Source organism: Cottoperca gobio, chromosome 23, assembly GCF_900634415.1.
Source record: "Cottoperca gobio chromosome 23, fCotGob3.1, whole genome shotgun sequence".
NCBI lineage: Eukaryota > Metazoa > Chordata > Actinopteri > Perciformes > Bovichtidae > Cottoperca > Cottoperca gobio.
The window spans coordinates 12,728,892-12,749,119 of NC_041377.1; the positions used below are offsets into that span (position 1 = coordinate 12,728,892).

Sequence of the window (20,228 nt, forward strand, 5' to 3'; positions counted from 1 at the left end):
ACTGTCACTGTCAGTGTGTGTTCCTAGGTGGTGGGGATGGTAAGGTTACTAGTGCATTAGCACAGCCTGTGCAAAGAGGATTATGGCTCTAGTCCAGATGAGGGTCCGGGGGGAGTTTACGGGTGACGCATCCCCGCTGATGATGCCTGGAAAACATTTCCCTACAAATCAATGGCCTGGCTCCAAGCGCCCATTCAAATCACTACCACACTAACCTTTGAACTTTGAAATGCAGCCGCAGATTGTAACATGTCATTGTAATGTATGTGAAAAGCTAGAGCTGAACTTAATTTTGATCATCGAGGAATCATAACTATGTCGTCCAGGTTACTCTCTAATTATCAGAAGCGGATTCAAAAAGGAAACAGCTGCACTTTTGATCGGAAACACAAGGAGTTACTTTTCTGCTAAGGGGGAAACAGCAGCATCAGCGGCCTTGCTAAAACATATGTTATAAACGTGTGCAGTGCAGCATGCTCCATTTGTGCGTCAGTATTTTTAGCATCCCCATGCTCGTTATGTCAGCACAGCAGAAGGCCCGAGCTGGTCCGAGTGAACCGAGAAAGACACAGGAAGGAAGACAATGCACAGTTTCCACTTCAACTCGGGTTTCTGCTCCGACATGCGAGCCCCTCACATGTATCCTGGCTGTGAAGAATGTGTTTTGCTCTTCACTACTCCAATTAAGTTTATTTTTGAGGGTGAGGGAAAACAAGCACGCCTTGTTTCGTTGCTGTAGCGAGCTCTAGAGGTGCTGCGTAAACAAAGCCAAGAGAATGGGGTTCAAGACAAGAGACATAAATCACTGATGTTATGCTATCCTTCCCACTACTCTTCCAAGTTTATCTATTGAAACAACAGGAAAGCATCTTTCTTCAAAAAGCTTAAAGACTGAAATAGGATACTGGGCTTTGTATGACCATCAAGGACAAAATGGCGTCACTGACAGGTCATTAGGCTACAGATAAATAGGTAGGGGGATACAAAAAGAGATTTCCACAATTGATCCATTAACAGCGTTACTTTCTGTGAAAATACTTCTAGTTGGGCTCTGGTGCTATTTTTAAGTTTCAGAAACCACCACAATTACAATGTATTTTATCCCTTTTATCACCGACAAAACCATCTGCTGTCAAAAAGGATCTGTGGCAATAAATACGGGTAAAAGTAGGCATTTTCTCACTGCCATCAAAGCTTCTATACTATTTCCATGCCAGCGTCTGTATATTTTATCTGAGGCCAGCTCTCAACACAAATTGCTCGTTAGCAAGAATAGCCAGGGGCCTCACAAGGTATGAAAACCATCCACTGGGAGGGACGCTGCTGTACGTCTTGTGCCTATGTTGTGGAACCCACATAGCCAGCATACATACAAACAATAACTCTTCCTCTCCTGTCATCTCCTCTGCTGAACTGAACCAACTGCCTGAGGTGTCCATCCGCTGCCATTCGCCCAGACCAAGTGCATTTACTCCCCACACAAAAGGCTCCCACAGTGGGGGTTTTCCTTCACATTTCCCCTCTCGCCCCACACAAAGGGGATCCATTTCAACCGCTTTTAGCAGCGCCACTTTCCGCTTTTAGTTCTTCAGACTCCCTCCCCTGAGGGTGCAACTGGTGGAAGGGGGGGGGGGGGACATAAAGACACCAGGTGGATATTTGGAGAGGTTAGGCTTGCGGCAAACAGGGCCACTTCCAGCCCACAGTGGTTGGTGGTTGTCTTTTTTTGGTAACGCCTGGCAGGAAGAGAAGAAACTGATACCAGTGCCTGGAGTGTAGTGACCCTGAAGCCTGCTTTAGTACTGTGTGCAGCATCATTACATATCTTACAATATTGGATTTAAATTCTCATTTAAAATCTTTGTAAATATGCTTATTTACTTTCTTGCCGAGAGTTAGATGAGAAGATTGATACCACTCTCATATTTGTGCGGTAAATATGAAGTTTCAGGCCGCAGCCAGTTAGTTTAGCTTAGCATAACGACTGGAAACAGCTAGCCTTTCGTGTGTTAAACCCTTTTGTTCTAGAGAATAAACAAACAAAATATAACGTTTTGATTTGTGAACTTTAGAGGTGATGGATGAAGCCATGCTAGCAGTTTCCCCTGCTTTCAGTCTTTATGCTAAGCTAAGCTAACCATCTGCAGTATTTAGTCTTTGGACACGGGAGTCATATTCATCTTCTTGTCTAACTCTTGGCAAGACGCATATTTCCAAAAATATCGACCCAACAAAACACATAAATGTCTACTCCTCTTTGCAGTTCTTTCTTAAATGGTAGGAGAAGTAAAAACCTATCCTACTGAATCAATAGAAGCAATCCTCTGTGCAACTTACAGAAAAGGAGCACAAACAAAGCAAATCAACCGTACAATGCACTGCGACGCCAACCTTTGGTGTTGCTAGAAGAAGGCTGAAAAGGCCCCATTCAATCAACGATGAGAGGCAGGAAGTGGGAAGACACTTGGTCTTCTCCCCTCTGACAAACAAAACTTCAAATAATCCAGCGGTTTAGATGTTTGGGGGGGCCTATTAATTCTAGACAAGTATTTGAATAAGAAATCTGTTTCTGTCTCTGCGTGGTTTGAAGGCTTTCCTCTTAACTGGATAAACATTCCAAATGGGAACAGTCCCCGAAGAGGGGTTGAGTTGAAAAGAGGAGACATAAGAAGTGAACTGGGTCGCAGTTGGAGGTTTAGTCAACCTGATGAATTAAATAGACTCTGAGGCACTCTACAACACCCACACAATTAATTTAGGATTTCATAAGAACCGTTCAGCTGAAGAGAACAGGCAGTTTCAAAGTAATCATATTTTGGAGCTTTGTCACCGAAACTGGAGTTAATCTCATTTCAAAGTTGTAAGTCCTCTGTTCTTTTTCCCCATGAATCTAAATGAAGAAAAACCCAAATGCAGAATACTATACATCCTATATCTTCTTCTTCTATAGAATAAAGCTATTTCAATCAGCTGAGCAGTCTTGCGCACCAAAAATCAATTGCAATTGGCCTCAACACTTCAGTCTCAAATTGGCTGAAAAAAATGAAAGAAGATGTAGCGAAAGCGAATGCAAGCAGCAGTGGGCTGCAATGAAAAGCTCCTTTAAAAAAGGGATCCTGACATTAAACTGGCTTTTCTGTGCGCGGGCAAAGAGAGGAAGTGAGGGGAGCTGACAGAGACGAGGTGAGGAGGAGCATACGGCAAGTTGACGTGCAGAGCAGAGCCAGGCCATCATCTCGACAGCACAGCGAGAGCAGGGAACAGATCGCACGTGCACGCAGGCATGTACCTCAAAGGGGACACAGATCAAATGTAAAGTCGTATCCACACTGATTGAACCGCAGTAGAGGTGTACACACACAGACACACACACATTGTGCAGGTAATAAGACAGCTAACAGCAGTCAAGGTCAGAGAGACTGCTGCCCAGAAATCAGCCAGGCAGCAGCTGATCCTCCCAATGTGAGCTTTACATAGACAGAGAGAGTGATGGAGAGAGGAAAACAGGTCAATCTCAGAGAAGAGAGAGGGATCTAAACCGATCAATGTCGCACAGCCACAGCTCTTGAGCCCGTTCAATATACACTACAAATAATGGCATACCTATTGTGTATGTGTGCAAGCATCTCTGTTTGCCTTGCAGAGTTTCATGGTCAATTCTGGACCGATCATTACAAAAAAAACACACCTGCTCTGATTGAAATATGTGTACACAGAGCGTAAATAGGAACATAAGGAAGATTAATGGACAGAGAGACTAGAGAAGACAACAACATTCACACCAGCGCTTTTTATAGAGACAGAAGTAATTGACAGCGGAGCACAAGGATGAAGTGTTATTCTTAATATCGTTTCTGCACTGGAGACCGCATGAAAACAGCTGCCTGCGCTATTAAGAAAACACTGATAAAACCGGTACCAAGGCCAGAAATAGATCAGACACAACGGGACAGAACACACACACACACACACACACACACACACACACACACACAACACACACACACACACACACACACACACACACACACACACACACACACACACACACACACAACACACACACACACACACACACACACACACACACACACACACACACACACACACACATATCCCAGAATGCACATTTCATACACAACAGGCAAACACGCACAGTAGCTGGGGATATCTAGGACAGGTGAGTGTGGATCCAGAGGAGGCGATGGGGGGAAAAAAGGAAAGAGATGCATGTGGAAGAGAGATAAAGGTGGAACAGACTGCAGCACAGATAGAGGGAAGTGGGCTGTTGAAAGAAAAGGGATAGGAAAAGAAAACCCAGACAGAAAAGGACTGAGTGAGCGATAGAGGAGAGGAAAGAGGCAGAAAGTGATATAAGGGTCATCACAGTGTGACCTGCTGTCTCTGGAAACAGTTCACTATGTAAGAGTGAGCGGGAAAGGAGAGGGGGACAGAGAAAATGATTCAAAGAGGGGAACCAGGAAGCAAAAGGAACTAATTTTAATACAACAGAAATACAAAAGCATTTCCATTTAATCAAGGCACTACAAGAGCAGAGAGGGGGAACAGACGAGGGAAGGTGCGGACAGTGCTGCGAGGGAACGGCTAGTCAAGGTCGAGCAGTGGCATCCACAAGCTTTCTGTCTGAAGACCTTTCACCCTCGTCTTCTGTCTCCGTCTGTCTCGTTGACATTAATCCTGACCGTCAGCCAGTTGATAAACTCTTGACAGCGTCCTCAGTGACCTGAACCGGACTGCGATGCTTTCCAGAGGAACGTAACGCAGTTAAGCCGCACTCTTATCGAGAGACAATTTTGTTAGAAGTATCTTGGCACTTAGAGGAATTTAGGTCATGTCCACAAATGCATCTTTAGTGCTTCCTCGTGGTATTACATCCACACTAAGCTTGAGATTTATGCAATTTATATCTGATCGTCATCAGAGCACTTAGAAAATGCTCTTGTACGATTGCCATAAACCTTCACAAACAGGGTTAGGCGTGTTTTGACATTTTTAAATACTGGTGTGTTTTGGCATCAAGACTTCTTTTTTTATAGCTTGATATGAAGAATATAAGCATGCATTTATTTTCTAAATAAATACCCCTTTTTGCAGCGTATTATGAACTTTTAGATGTATGGTCATGACCCCCTGACCTTAACCAGAAAGCACTGACCCGCTCGTTCACTACATGTTGGTCTCAATTCTTTAAAAAACTAATTCAAGGGATTCTCATTGAACATTGTGTTGGTTAAAAAACGAACATGACATATCTCAAGTGCTGATATTGGTATCAGCCTAAAAACAAATCCTGTATAAGACCTATGGAAAATACCATTCAGACGTGTATTAATAACAGCAGCCAGTGTGATTAACTACTGCGAGCTGAGTACAGTCAGTAGCGTGCAACCACCACTTATTAGAAATCACTTTGTTGTTTGCAAACCTTGAGAGAACTAGTTTTGTATTGTGAGGACATGTCTTTTGTGTCATCATAAAACCACAAAAGGGTAGGATGAAGAGAAATTATACTCTGAGGGAAAAACCGCCCCAATGCAGATTCAACCTGATAAGGGTCAATCACCCCTCGCAGAAATACGTTACTCTGCTGAGCAAAACAAAAAACTGGAGCAAAGCGATCTGCACGAGTCTCCTCTGGTTACACATCCCCCGCTGTGACTGTGTGAACGACAATCCTTTATTCAGGAATTAACAGCGGTAATTGAAGAAAGAGACAACCACAACCATTAGCCCTTCACATTCTTAAATTATGCATATGTCCTTTAAGCAAGCCTTGACACTTTACTAGCCACAAATAATACATTAATGATAAAGATTTACCCTGAACAGACCCCAACTACTCTTTTTGTTATTGGCATATTAATAATGAATGAAGCGCACTGGTTTGAGTAACTTGAGGGTGAGCAGAGGTAGCTGTTACTGTAGTGAGTTTTATGGGTAAATGGAAGCCTTGAGGTCATTACGATGCACAGGGTCACACACACACACACACACACACACACACACACACACACACATCAATTTACACTTCCTTTATGGTCAATACATGCAAGCCTGGATTACAGCCTCGGTACACAGAGAACTGATGCTGGACCGGTGCAGTCTTTTTTTTCTGCGGTAAATCAGCACAAACAACAAGAGTCTCTTGACGCATAAACAGCTCTTCTCACCCGCCAATCACAGCGATTGTCACCGGCAGACGCTCTTCGTTTATGAAAATGGCATGTCAGTCATTTTTCCCGCGGCCCACACAGATGACAGACAGACACACACACACACACACTACTGATCAGTTAAGCTTCTGAATTCCTAATAGGACATATCCCATTAACCTCTCTCACACAGGGATCACAGATTGATATCGAGGAAAGGGAACCACAACCATATTATACCACAACAGGCCTGCGACAGGCAGAGAGTATTTCAGAACAGTAAAGCCAGACAAAAAAAAGATTGAAGGATTTGATTAAAAAACCCACAAATTTCATTCGGTATCTTGAAAAAAGGAAAGAAAATCTTGTTACTAAAACTCACTTTGCAATCCTATCATTACCCGATCTAAAACCAGTGCAACAGGGAGCTTCTAAGAAAGATGGCAGCCGTTGCCAAGACAGACAAGCATTGAAAACTAATAATTCATGTCAAGCCAATGTACAATAATGGCCATTATAATAGCCATATGCATTCTGGTAAACTGAAAATCACTCGGCCATCTCAGGGCAGATGCATCATCTCCCTACAGCGAGCTCGCTAGACTGCCACTGGAGTGGAAACGCTCTGCTTCCCCCCCCCCCCAGTTGCCTGTCTCAACATTATACATGGATGTGGACAGACGATTACAGCACCGACTCCAATGGGATTCACAAGGGTATCCCCAGTGTGTGTGTGTGTGTGTGTGTGGTGGCGAAAAGCTGGAAGGAGGTGAAAAGAAGTTAAATATTTTCATTTCCACAAAACATAACTGAGATGACACAATTCCCCCCCCCCCCTTTCAAACAAACAAACAATGTTTGTGCGGGTATTTTCTCTCATAACTGAAGGCTCAGTATTAACTAGAGCATGATTTAATTGCATAACACAAACGAACCAGCGGTGGCATTTCTCCAACTCTCGTCTCAGGTCATGTTTGAGCTACAATGGTTATTATTGTCACGGTGAATCAGCAATGCATAAAACGCTCACCGAGCGCGTCATATGTCACACGTCCATGTAGATTTATTTAACCCTTGCATGATGCACACACACACACACACACACACCAGGGAACAGCTTGTGCATAGTAGTGGGCTGGGTGGTTTACTCTCTTGCTCTTATTTTCTGCATCTGTTCAATTCACGAGGGAGCCTCCTACAGTCTCCCTCCATGTTGAATTATTGCATTGGGCTAGTATGTATGCACACACAGAGGAGAAGGGGTGCTATCTCTGCAGATAGAGACGAGGCAGCGGGCGAGGAAGCAATTACAAGCTGGTAAGCTTCACCTCACCACGCCTCCTCCCCCCACCCTGTCACATACATCGCCCTGGGGCTTGCTGCATTAGGGAATCATGGGTATAATGGTGGAATGGGCCTCGGGGCCCCTCCAAAACAACCTGCAAATCCCCTGTGGAGTGGGGGTAAGGAAAGGAGGGGGGGGGGGGGATTTGGGGGTAACAGGGCAGGGCGGACGCCCCGACAATGAGTCCACCCCTGACACGCGCCAGCACCCTCAACCACCACCCCCCCCACCTCCTCCAACCCCCATCAGCCACAACGACATCCCCCCTGAGGGAGGAATCAGCGATGTCAGCCATGGAAGAGCAGGAAACCTCCAGGCCCGACATTGGCCCTCCATCGCATCCAGGCCTGGAGCAGCAACATTCAATCAGGCTATTCCATTCTGTCTTCGTGTGACGCTGCAGCTAGTTGCTTTTATTCCCCCACGACACTCAAAAGAACGGAACAGGTTGCACACTAAATCAAGCTTCTCCAGGCATCTTCAACTTGCACGGACAGGAATCCAAACCAGCTCGTTAAAACGGTTTAATTACGTGTCTAAATTATGATGAGCAATGACATGCTTGATTGGTTGTATCAGATGGCCTTAATTAGAAGAAAGGGCTCACTCACTGTCTGTCTACAGCATTAACTCTACGTCTGCTCTACACACGACACAATGCAGACTCGAGTACGTTTGTAGTCAGTGATTATTAAGACAAAGTGTGTTTGCCTTCAGTGACTTGAGTGACAGATTATCCATCGTGCATTTATGGATGGATAATGTCAACTCTTCACCAATCAGATCTCATCATTCTTTCCAGCACCCTAACCCATCTTTGTGTTCGAAAACATGACTTTGATATTAGATCGAGACAAGAGTGAGACTCTTTCATGTCTCCATATCCCGAGTATATTTAGGAATCAGATATTAATATGATCTCATCAAACATTCTTGCTTCAGGTTAAAAACCAGTAATCACTACACTGGTGGGCTAATGGGCGCCTTAACATTAACGCACCGCGAGTCCATTCATATTTCATCAATGGCAGTGGCCCCCGTCCTCCCAGGGCCCCGCTTCACTAGTGAAGGCGAAATCGACATCAAACGCTGCAACCTTCCAATTACACAGCGAGACGTTCTGATCTCATCTTGATTTGGCTCAAGATCAAATGTGCAGGGATCCAAGGATTTCCAAGCCCTTTTAGTGAGCCAGCCTCCCTGTCAAAAGGGGATAAAATGTTCGCTGAAAGCACCTGGAGGAGATCACATTTAAAATGGCTAAAGGTAAGGACTTAGTTGTACTAATATTTAGATATCACAGAAATTCTACATGGATATACATGAAAGGCCCAACAGGACTGGAAATAAAAGTAAAACAGATGTGGATGATAATTCTACTGATATGGTGTGTGTTATTTAGCTCAGTACTGTTTCAGGTAGTGTTTCGCTAGAAGACGTGCAGACCTGTGGAGAGGCAACAGCCGTTCCTCCTGGCATTAATAATTTAGGGAGAGATTCATTCTAGGGATCAATGGTCATTGCTGATGTGATGTTATCCTGCCACAAGGATAAACATGTGGTTATCCTTTTCCCCTGCAAAATAAGTGAACTTAGACAAGCCGATGGAATATTTTACCTCGTTGTGCAGGGTTTACGTTATTTTGAGCAGAACATTTTGTTGAAGTCCGACATATTTTAAATCAGAACAAAATTCTATGAGCAGAATTTGAATTGTATTCAAATAGGTTAAAGGCTCTCAGGCCTTGGCTGAGCATCATTCTTTATTTAGCCTGCCGATCAATTGTTCTTAAGATTAATACAACTGGAAAATATTTGATTAGAATTTCTCCCATTAAAATCTTCCAGGACACGTGGACCGAACAGAAATCCTATTGTTTTTCATGTGTTTTAACATCGCAACAACCATGCCAGCTGAAAACATTTTATCAACAGCATATGATAATGTAAATTTCACTGGGAATATTTAATGAATTTTAAATTATTTATTGAGGGACACTTTGAAAGTTTAGTGTTGAAATTTATGGCGCATGTATGCTTCATCAGAAGTGCTCGTCTGAAGGTCGAAGAGCTTTGGAAATTTCCTTCCCTCATATATTTCCAAAATGGGATCCGGTAGCTCACCTGGAAGAGTGGGCCCCCTATGTACACTGCAGCGGCCAAGGTTTGAATCCAACCCGCCTCAACCTCCTTTCAGGTCTGTCTATCGATCCAATAAGAGGCAATAAAAAGCTAAAAAAATAACCTTAAAAAAAAAAGGGAACTATTTCTGAGTTTACAATCTGAACATATTAGCCAATATCCCCGTATTTAAACTACTACATTTGAGTGCGACAGTTTGAAACAGCCATAAAACACTTTTGTCTTACGATGTGATCAAGCAACACGTCATACAAACTACTTCTTTGGTAGAATGACGCAGCTATTAAGAGACCCTCTAAAAATCACTCGATAGTCTCTCCAAAGTCTCCATTGATCCACTTAAACACAACAAATTCCAGACACTGACAGAGAACGTACAGCACAAGCAAAAGCAAAGACCAGAAGCAGCACATCAACCTTTCTGAACTTCAGACTGAAAATAACACTTAACCTGCTGAAGCTGACAAGTCAAAACTGCCCTCATCATAACTAAAAACTACCCAGTGCAACCATACAGCCTCGCTATATATTTGTGTGCAATATGTGCGTGTATTTGTGGATCATGTAACCTGAATTTCATAACAGGAAAACACCCGAGTTCCTTCCTAAAAAAAAAAGGGCCCAGACCACAAAGAAGTGCACCGCTGCCAAAACATGTCTTAAACAATAAATCACAGCCTATTAAATGAGTCTTATTGTGGAAAAAAAGAAAAGAAATGGAATAAAAGAGACTTAATCCAATTAACAGGGCCCCCTCTTGCAGTTTGTGGGACAATGGCAAGTATTTAGCCTTCAAAATAAATGTCTTCCTTTTATCAAGCCAAGTGAACTTTGACAGGAAGGGATGGGTTTACGAGGCTAATTGGAATAAATCTATTCTGCCCTATCAAAATATGGGAGCAGTGAGCTCAAGGGGACTTTGCCCTGCACAGGATTAAGTGTAATACAACTACACAGTGAATATACTAGTGAGGTATTTGGCACTTACATGGACATGGAGAGGGAAGGGAAACAAGTCCATACCAGGGGAAAATGTAGCAGTCAAGTGACCAGAGCAGGGAGTGTGACAGAGAGAGGCCAAAGGCTACTTTCTGGTTCACTGTGCTTCACTGATTTCAGGTCTTGGTGGCATTTTTGGACTGAAAGTAACATTTACAAGAGACTGGGAGCCTGCCTTGTTATGCAACCACCAACAACAAGCAGAAGCTATTGTCAAGAAAGAAAGCACAGCGAGGGGGGAAAGACAATTATAATCTCTTATCATATCACAGCTGTGGTATAGTTTAAAGAGATTTTTACTGGCCACTTTTTCGTGGCATCCAGGCAAAGATTACACAATGATTATTGGCTGGTTTTCACGGAGGCAGTGGGATCATGTCGGGACCAGAGCATCACACACAGAGCAGACCAATATCTCTGGGGAATATAATTACGAGACATTTAAGCCGCCTCTCAGCGCCCGCATCTCAATGAGCCCCCTTTTTGTGGGTAAAGACGGGCAAAGAAGAAATTCCAACCACACCAACAAGACAAAGTCTGTGTGGGATTTTTTCTCCCCCTACATTTGGCTTCGGTCGCGTTGTTGTCGCTTGTTTGTCTCACTTGAGTGTTTGATCCAGAGCCTGGAACAATGCACTGAGGGAGACACGCATACACAGGACCTGTCAAGATCTCCTGCAATCTCAATCCCAGATACAGTAAAATAAAGAGAAATCTCTTGTTTTTTTCTCATATTTGTATTTCTTTCGAATAATTGGCTAGAGGTTGCGGAAAGAATATACAGAGACATACAGCAGCTGACTATCCCCATTCAATCAGACACAGAATAACATCAGCAAATACAAAGCCTCCGAGTCAAGATCGACTACTAGAATAACCTGATAATGCGAGGGGAAATTGGGGAAAATCACAAGTAGGAAAAAATACAATTCTAAATGTGGCTGTTCATTTAGCAAACCATGGGGGGTCATAGCGACAACCCTATGCTTTGCAATGTGGCAGTCAGATGAAATCCACGCTCATATCATGGGGCTGCTTGAAAGGGAGCTGATGCTGCCTTCCAGTAAAAAAAATAATAATCCCTCACACAACAATTCCGTGCTGTAAATTATCATTCGTAGAGCAAGTTCACCTCTAGAAACCCATCTACACATGCCCTACAACAGAACGTGATTGAACGCAGAGGACAGCAGTTTTAAAAACATAAAGGCAATAAACTTACCGACGCCGTATTTTTCATGTTCTGTAGGTATCCACATGTTTACGGTCGGCACATTTAAGTGAGTTGTCGGAATAGCAGCGAAATGCAGGGTTTTGGTGCTGTGTAACGCATTCTATTGGTGTGCTTTCCTCCGGTCTGTTGTAGGACTCATTGTTTAGGTTACAGAGAGAGAAAGCGCAGCTACTGCTGCTGCTGCTGCTGCTGCTCGTAGTGGTACGGAGATGTGCTGCCTTCCGGTGCTGTCGGAAATGGGACGACTACGAAGTCAGCGCACCTTTTGGAGCCCTGCGAAATTAGATTGTCTGCACTTAAATTGCTCCGTGAAAGTGTTAGTACACTATTGAAAATATTAGGTTTATAGGCTAAGGCTACATGGGATACTTTTCATTGTATCATTAGCTTTTCTATAACATTTATTTACATTCTGTAGATTTTGATTGGTGGTAGTGGTTTGGCATCCCCACCCAAGTTAAGCTAAAGCTGGCTAGTACCACTTACAGTAGCCTATTTCTGATAGAAAAAGGATGAACTATCTAGTAAATTAAGAGAAAACATACAACAAGCTATTTTTCAATCTTTACTATTAGCCTACATATAACACATGTACATGCTAGTATGTCTGACCATTTTTACAATTACTTGCCCATTCACATGGGATGTGAAAATCTCCACAGGTATCGCCAAATCCACCAAACACAGGATACAATATTTGCTATAAGACACGTTATACAATGATAAAAACTTACATTAGATCTCTTTATTCTGCCACGGCACTGCAAAGTAATGGACTGTTTCATTACTCCAAAGTATAGAGGATTCACTGGGATGTCCAACCTGAGTTTTTATTATTCAATATCACAACCACTTGAGTATAGGCAAATGAGAATTAGAAAACAGGACGTAAGAAGTCCCGAGGAGTACCTGAATGCAGCAGCATCGCCAGCGCAACGAGAAACGAGAGCAACGCATTCTGGGACTTGTAGTATAATCAAGTGACGTCAATGTAGATTTGAAGATCACATTATCCGTGGCATCTACTGCTTTGGGCCTTTCTTTGAGCAGTTAGTTTATAAGAAAGAAAGAAAGAAAGAAAGAAAGATGGATGAACGAACTTACTGTTTTCTAGGGATGCTCTGATATCCCCCCTATAAAAATACATGTAAGCACATATTCACATTAGACATTAGACCCCTAATCTCAGACTAGGTGTTAGTGCAGAGCGTGAACTTGTAACAGTGTAGAGTCCTGTCTTGGACACACAGGCCTTCTACTGGCACAAGTCTTGCATGAAAAATATATGAGATGAAGCAGAAAGCTGGAGGGAGTTCCGAAGCCAAAATGAAAGTTCAACACACAGCTCTCCATGTGTGTATGTGCACGAGAGAGTGAGTTTGTACATCCTGTGTTGCATGTGGGGGAGTGAATGTACACCCAATGTCACACATTTTTTATGAGCCGGCTGTCCTCACCATCTAATAAATCCATAGCAACCATACACTACTGTCCCACCCACCCACTTTTATTCCCTACTAACTCCTCATCTGCCTGGGTGTAGCTGGTGTTGTGTTCCAGTACAAAGGATTTTGTTATAATAAAAAAAAAGCCTTCAAATGCATGTTCATTTCCCATGCTGCAAATGGTGCATTAAAAGGCTTTGAAGTGTCAAATGTGCATATCTTTTCTCTCTCTGTCTCATCACTGGTTCGGATGCCCACTTAACACGCACCTTTGTAGTTTACATGGTGAATTATGAATGTATGTACCATGAAAAAGCAAGCAACCCGAGGTTTGTTAGGTTAAAGTCCATACCTTGTGCTCAGTGCATCATGGGTCGCATGTCTATCCCTCTCACTGTACACAACAATACAGTAAGCTACATACAGTATGTAGCTTACAGTAAAGGACATGGAATACTATATTTAATTATAAAAGCGGAGCAGCAGATTGAGTTGGATTAATAATTTTACAGTGCGTTTCCATGATGTACTGCTTCATCCCCATATGGCATCCTTCGATATTTCTGATTGGAGCGGCAGGGGGGTTGTGTGTATAGGGTGGGGGATTGTTGGAATTTTCTACTCCACATATGAATAAATCATAAGCCGGAGAGCAAAGTAAGACAGAAACCCAATGGATTCATCCCTGCGAGAACAGGAGATTGGAGCCAGTGTGCTCTTTTAGAAAGTGGAAAAGTAGACTATGATCTACATCAGTGAGTGGAGGCCCGGGCTGACACCACAGTTTGGTTGTGATGGAGGTGAAAATTTATGGCAAGGTAAACAAGAAACAACAGCACTAGATTAAAAATCAGTATGCCCAAAGTCAGTAGGATTCATCCTCTGGGGACCATAATTGTATCTTTACAAAATTTGATGACAATTCATGAAATAGACCGATCGTCATTGCCATCACTAGAAAGAAGTTTCTACTGTGACTAAAAAATACAAATCTTTAGTATATTTAGCGACAACTTTATCGTCCTTTTAATGTCTGAGGATGATCAAGTGGCAGCTGAGGGGCTGAAGATGGAAAAAAGAAAAAGGAAGGAGAGGGATCAGAGGTGGGATATCTGTTCACTGACCACACCATGAAAGGATTATCATGCTGGACTGACGTCTGACAGGTCCAGTCACTCACAGTTCTGTTTAGGGCTCAGTTTCTCCTTCCCTTCATCTCTTCACCTCCCCTTCCCTTTCCTCTCAGCCCATGTCCATTCTCAGTGATCGTTCACTTCCTTTTTGCTCCGAGTTTCATCATAGGGTCCCATATGTTCCCTGTAGGGCGTCATCGTTGGGAGTACGACTGAAGATGATGGAGGGAAGATGGAGTTGGTCATTTCCACAGACATTTCCACTAGCCCAGATGGCTTCTGAAGATTGCTCAGCATTTCCGCCACTCAACCATCAATCTCTTTTCATCTCTGGCCCATGGACGCATATAAACGCAACATCTGGGATGCATAAATCAAAGTGGCTAGGATGAAGAGAAGAGAGGAGAAGAGAAGAGATTTGTTCTTTTCTTTAGCATCAGCCAGGACACCAGCGCTTTTGTAACATAAAAACATTGTATCTAACCAAGAAGATGCGAGACGACGTGGTCAGCGATGCGTTTAAAAGCCACCGTAGAGCATTCAGGTTTAATTTTATGTTTATATTGTGTGTCCTCTACATTTTCCCCCCTTCGGGCATCAAACCACTATAACTTCAACGGGTTCATTTGTCAAAAAGTGACACTTCGCAAGGCCGATTTACTTTGTTGGACGTTTGGAGCATAAATGACACTGGCTTACCTCAAGAGACCACCGCCTATCACCTCTTCTCAGCACTCCTCAGCTTTGATTTAATTCACACCAGGAAGTGTAGGTCAGATGGGGGGAAGGAACATATGCCTCCCTCAGCTCACACGCAGTAGGAAATATCCTCACCTCCAGAAGAAACAGGCCTCTAAATATAGCCATGAATACAGGCTGTGCCATACAAGAAACACTCCCCTCTATGTAAATTGTACCATATGAAGGATGTATTTCACAACCTAATACCTTTGATGAAGGATCTTCATGTAGAAACAGTGGCCCTAATTACTTTGCTTTTCCTGGACAGCACATATACAGTATTGGCACGTTTACTGTAGCTTTCGAAAGGAAGCCTTTTTAGGATTGAATCCACCCACAAAGCCCAGTCATATTCACATAGACATGTGTTTCTATACACACGGGCATGTGCACATTCACACGTACAGTATACAGACCTACATGCACTGTGAAAGACTAGAAGAGTGACAGAAATGTGAAAACATTCAAATATATCAAAGTGGGTGGGAAAAATAAAATAAATCCCAACCTTAAATGTTCAAATGAGTGCCAGTCATCAGCCATGCTAGCAGCTAAATGCTAACACCAAAGTAGTGGGCTGACCATCCCACACTGTCATCCTTCGAGCCACTCTTCTACTGCTGCTCAGATTCCTTAAGAAAACAATAAAAAGGCTATGTATTGCCAGATATCTGATGTCTCAATATGAACAACATGACAGAGCAGCATCTACAGATCCTCCAGTCTCTGGATGAGAATATCAGCTCAACTTTTCTCCTCCTCTCTGCAGGGCTTTCACATCAAACCTTGTTTTGACTGGATGTAAAAATAGACCTCCTCCGTCTCCCTCTTAAGCACCAAAACTGAACGCACCAATGGATGATTTCACATTGGTTTGATATGCAAAACCGCACTCAGAAGCGATGAAATATGATCTGCAGAACAGGAATGGATCCTGTCACCTGCGAGTGTTCACCGTGGGAATCAAAAGACCGAAAAATACAGTGTTTCCTCCCATGTTCTCTCTTATCAAGTTTAACCGCCTCTCTGATATACCCAAAACGTTTACTATCCAAAAGCTTAAGAGTCACTGCAGTCGGGCAAGATACAATTATTCTTCATATTAGGCTAACGCTTGTTTCCAACTGCTTTTTATATTTGAAAAGAAATCGTTGCTGCCTTAATCACAAAGGGTTTCAGTTTTCAACACATTCCCAAGGATCTTTGAAGCCCATGGGATCTGAACCCTGATCTTGTTTCAAGATATCAACAAGTGGAGTTAAAAGGAGCTCAGTCCTCTTCAAACCAACCGTCATCTGTTAACTGCTTTAGCCTATTAAGTGCTCTCTTTTATCCGCTTTGCTCCCCAGCAAGTCTCTGACACAGACAAGCTCTTCAGCTGCCCACAAAATATATTCCCACCTTGGTAACAATCAAGACATTTTGATTCAAACACTAGTTGGTAAGCACTTGATAGTGTATCATAAGAGAAGAGAAAGTGTACCGGACTGTACTGACTCTTGACTCACAGTAACAAGATGAGTTGTAACCCTAAAACCCTAAAAGACAAGTTTTTTCTCAGGTTAAAGACTTCACGGTAACTGCAGGGCCCAGATTGAGCATCTATGAATGTGCTTTTATGACTAACATGCTCTGCAGGGATCCCACGTCCCCTGAGCTGTTGCACACTGTGGGTGCAATATTACAGTATACAGCCACCTGGACCCCGACACCCACCAGGGAAAACACTATTGTGTACACACACACACACACACACACACACACACACACACACACACGCACACACGCACACACACATGCTGGACAGATGGCTGTCATAAATGGCTGTATCTGTTAGCAAGTTGAAAGCAATGCTTGGCAATGTGTCCCCTCCCCACATGCAGAAAAGCTTTGGATTTGTGCGTGTACCAGTGTGTAGAGGTTTGGAGGATTGTCTCATTTTTATTCAGCCTTTGAAAAAACACAAAAGCAAGAGAGGGTAAGAAATGGTTTGAACTGTGTGTTTGTCTCCCGCACCAATGTACGCTGCGAAGGTTAGCATGTCTACGTAGCTTACTACCTACAGCAGTGACCTAACCGAACGTTACGTCTAACCTGCTCTTCACTGCCATACAAGAGCCGTTTCTTTGCTTTTATCACATCATCATGTACATGTTGGTACATTCTGGTACATTTTTCTGATTTAAAACAGGTCAGCTTTAACGTCAACATTAAAAAGACAACTGGGGACAACTTTTTCAACCAATAAATAGAGCTAACGTAAGCTACAACAACTAAAACTGTCATTCCAGCTGACAATCAGCATTTTTACCGCCAAAAAGTGAGAAACTGCTTTTTGTCTGAAATCTTTCCTAGTTCATGAAAGCATTAGCATTTGTTGATTCAACAAAAATCACTGGACTTTCTCATGAAAAATGAGCTACCGTAATGGAAGTGACAACATTGTATGTGCTAATGGTGAATTATTAGGAATAGTGAAGTTTCCTGATTTGATTCACTTGCAGGATTACGGAAAAACTACTGGCCGAATCTTCATGAAATTTGGTGGAAGGGTGTATCTTGGGCTCAGACTCACCCATTTTGGTGTGGATCTGAATGACGGGGCGGATACACACATTATTTTTCACTTATGGAAACGGCCACGGTGGAGGTCTTTGCTCTCCAAGTGGCCTTCTAGTTTTGACTGTTGTTCAAAAGAAAGATTCCCCACAAGATTAAATCACATGTAAAAGGTCCGTGTGCACAAGCATGCAATCTTTTGTTGCAATGCTGAGTCATCTGTCTTACTCATATCTGTGAAACCACAGACTGGCAGTAGCCCGACCAGCTAAGTGCTGTTTGCTCTTTTTCTGGTTGGTGTTTAGCTGTTCTGTCCGCCTGTTGGTATGTGGGTGTTGGTGTGAGGAGCAGTCTGTGCTGCGATGAGTGTACCCGCCCCACCTACATCTTGTAATCCGCATAAAGAGGTGGTGTATAACATCCACTAGCGGACTGAGCTGATAATTTCTGCTTTTCTGATGCACTGGGCCATCGGAGCATAAAAAAGTCACAAGGGGTGTGATTACCACGGCTGCACGTTTACATGGACTAACAACATAAAAACATGCTGGCACATTTAACTATGGACTGTGACACCTGTGACAACGTGCAGTATTAACCCGAGGGGGCTGGAATTACATACTGCTAGCGCTAATGCTTAGATTTAGCTGAAAGTCAGCAGGTTATCTCTGGTAAAAACATGGCTGAAGAGAGAATGAGTTGATATCCATAAACATGTACCGCAAACACACATTTCCATACAGCTCTGCTTAGATTATAGAGATGATGAAGCCACGTGTGACCACTGTGAATATGTAAAGTATGTGGTGTATTAAAGGCTGTGTGAGTATGTGTTAATGTGTGAGTGTTTGCATTTGCATTGCATTTGTCATTTATGTGTTATTCCAATTTATGTGTGTTTAGTAATCAGGGCTCCTATACTGTCAGCTGGCTAAATTATCTTTTTTTTATGTAACACATTTACACGGCTGTTCTTAATTTTATTTAACTCAAATGTATTGGAGACATAACCCAAGGTCAACGCATCAGTTAATTCAATTTTTGTGGTGATCGAGATCTTGGATTTCCGACATTATATAATTATCTTAGCCACTGCTATTATGATGAGCTCATATGCCAGTGGGAAGGTCTGACAGCCTCCTGGGCCTCTCAGTAATCTACTGAAGGGAGAAAATCGACTTCATCTTTCAAAGTCAGCAGTGGCTAGAATTTGTTTTTCTTTGCTTTCTTTGCAACTATTTAGAAAAACAAACACATAAGGGGCTATTCTCCAAGCTACTCCTACGTGTGTGTGTGTGTGTGTGTGTGTGTGTGTGTGTGTGTGTGTGTGTGTGTGTGTGTGTGTGTGTGTGTGTGTGTGTTTGAACGTGGAGAAGTCTTATAGATGGGGCTTTGGCCTGTCAGCAAAACCAGAAGCAGGAAAGACTGATCTGGACAGATAAGTCAACAGAATTACAAATCACAGCAGGATATGAAACAGCTGAGATTTAGTGCTCCATCAGGCACACTGTCTCACATGTTGTACACATACATCACTTACAAGTCTTTGTGCTGCATGGTCATAAACAACAAGCCAGCATAATGTAAGATTTGTGAATTTCAAACACTATAAAGCATGTGTTTTACTACCCTGACAATAGCACACTGTATTTTACTCCGTGAACATCTTAACCCGGTGAATTAATCAATGCTAATTTAACTAAGGATGTAGCATCAGCCTGTAGGATCAGAGTCAAGCCGAAACCTTTTGGATAACTTCAAAACGCTGAACCCAGAGCTGTATCAGAGAACAAGCAACACTCCAATCAACGCTTGTCAATACCAAATAATTGTCACTGAAAAAAAATCAACATTCATTAACGCTGGAAGATTTTTTCTGCATATGCGCAACACTTCAAATGTTCTCGAAATAACCCAAAGAGGATTCAAATTGATGGTTACACGTCGGGGTTACAAGTAGGAGAAAGGGAGTAGAAAATGGATGTGACAGAGTGACAAAATAAATATATGTGTGTGTGTGTGTGTGCTTTCAGTTGCTTTAAGGCACAGATGAAAGCCGGTGGAGGGAAGATCTGTGCCTCCTAGCTCAGTGGGAGACACACCAGGCTTTACTTTGATAACCCTCTGACAGGGAGGTGAGAGGGTCGCAGAACTGCCGCTCCACTCACTGCAGACAGGAGTGCAACACAGAGATATCCTCAACCAACACTCACACACACCTATTTCAAGCATGCAGGAACATAAAAGATATAAACCAAGCACAGAGGGTAGGCAAAACAAGAAGAGAATGGAGTAAAATTATGAAACCGACAGAAACAAACACACACATGCAGTGAGAGGCGGAAAGAGAGAGAGAGAGAGATTTGCAGAAACGGGAAAAAAAAGCTCCATTCTGCCTCCCACATTAAAAAGCCTTCTCTTCAAATGTCAGGGCAGCAGGATATCAAGCCTGTCTGC

At 42.9% G+C, this 20,228-nt stretch overlaps 1 protein-coding gene across 9 annotated transcripts in view; it reads right to left on the minus strand.

The window, feature by feature from the left end:
- Window positions 1-12,112, minus strand: part of dock4b (dedicator of cytokinesis 4b) — a 103,397-nt gene extending 91,285 nt beyond the window's left edge. For all 9 annotated transcript variants that reach the window (XM_029461663.1, XM_029461662.1, XM_029461664.1 and 6 more), the window contains exon 1: window positions 11,882-12,112. In XM_029461663.1, coding sequence (XP_029317523.1) covers window positions 11,882-11,918 — 37 coding nt within the window. In that variant the 5' untranslated portion in view covers window positions 11,919-12,112. The remainder of the gene's footprint in view (window positions 1-11,881) is intronic.
- Window positions 12,113-20,228: the final 8,116 nt, after the last annotated feature.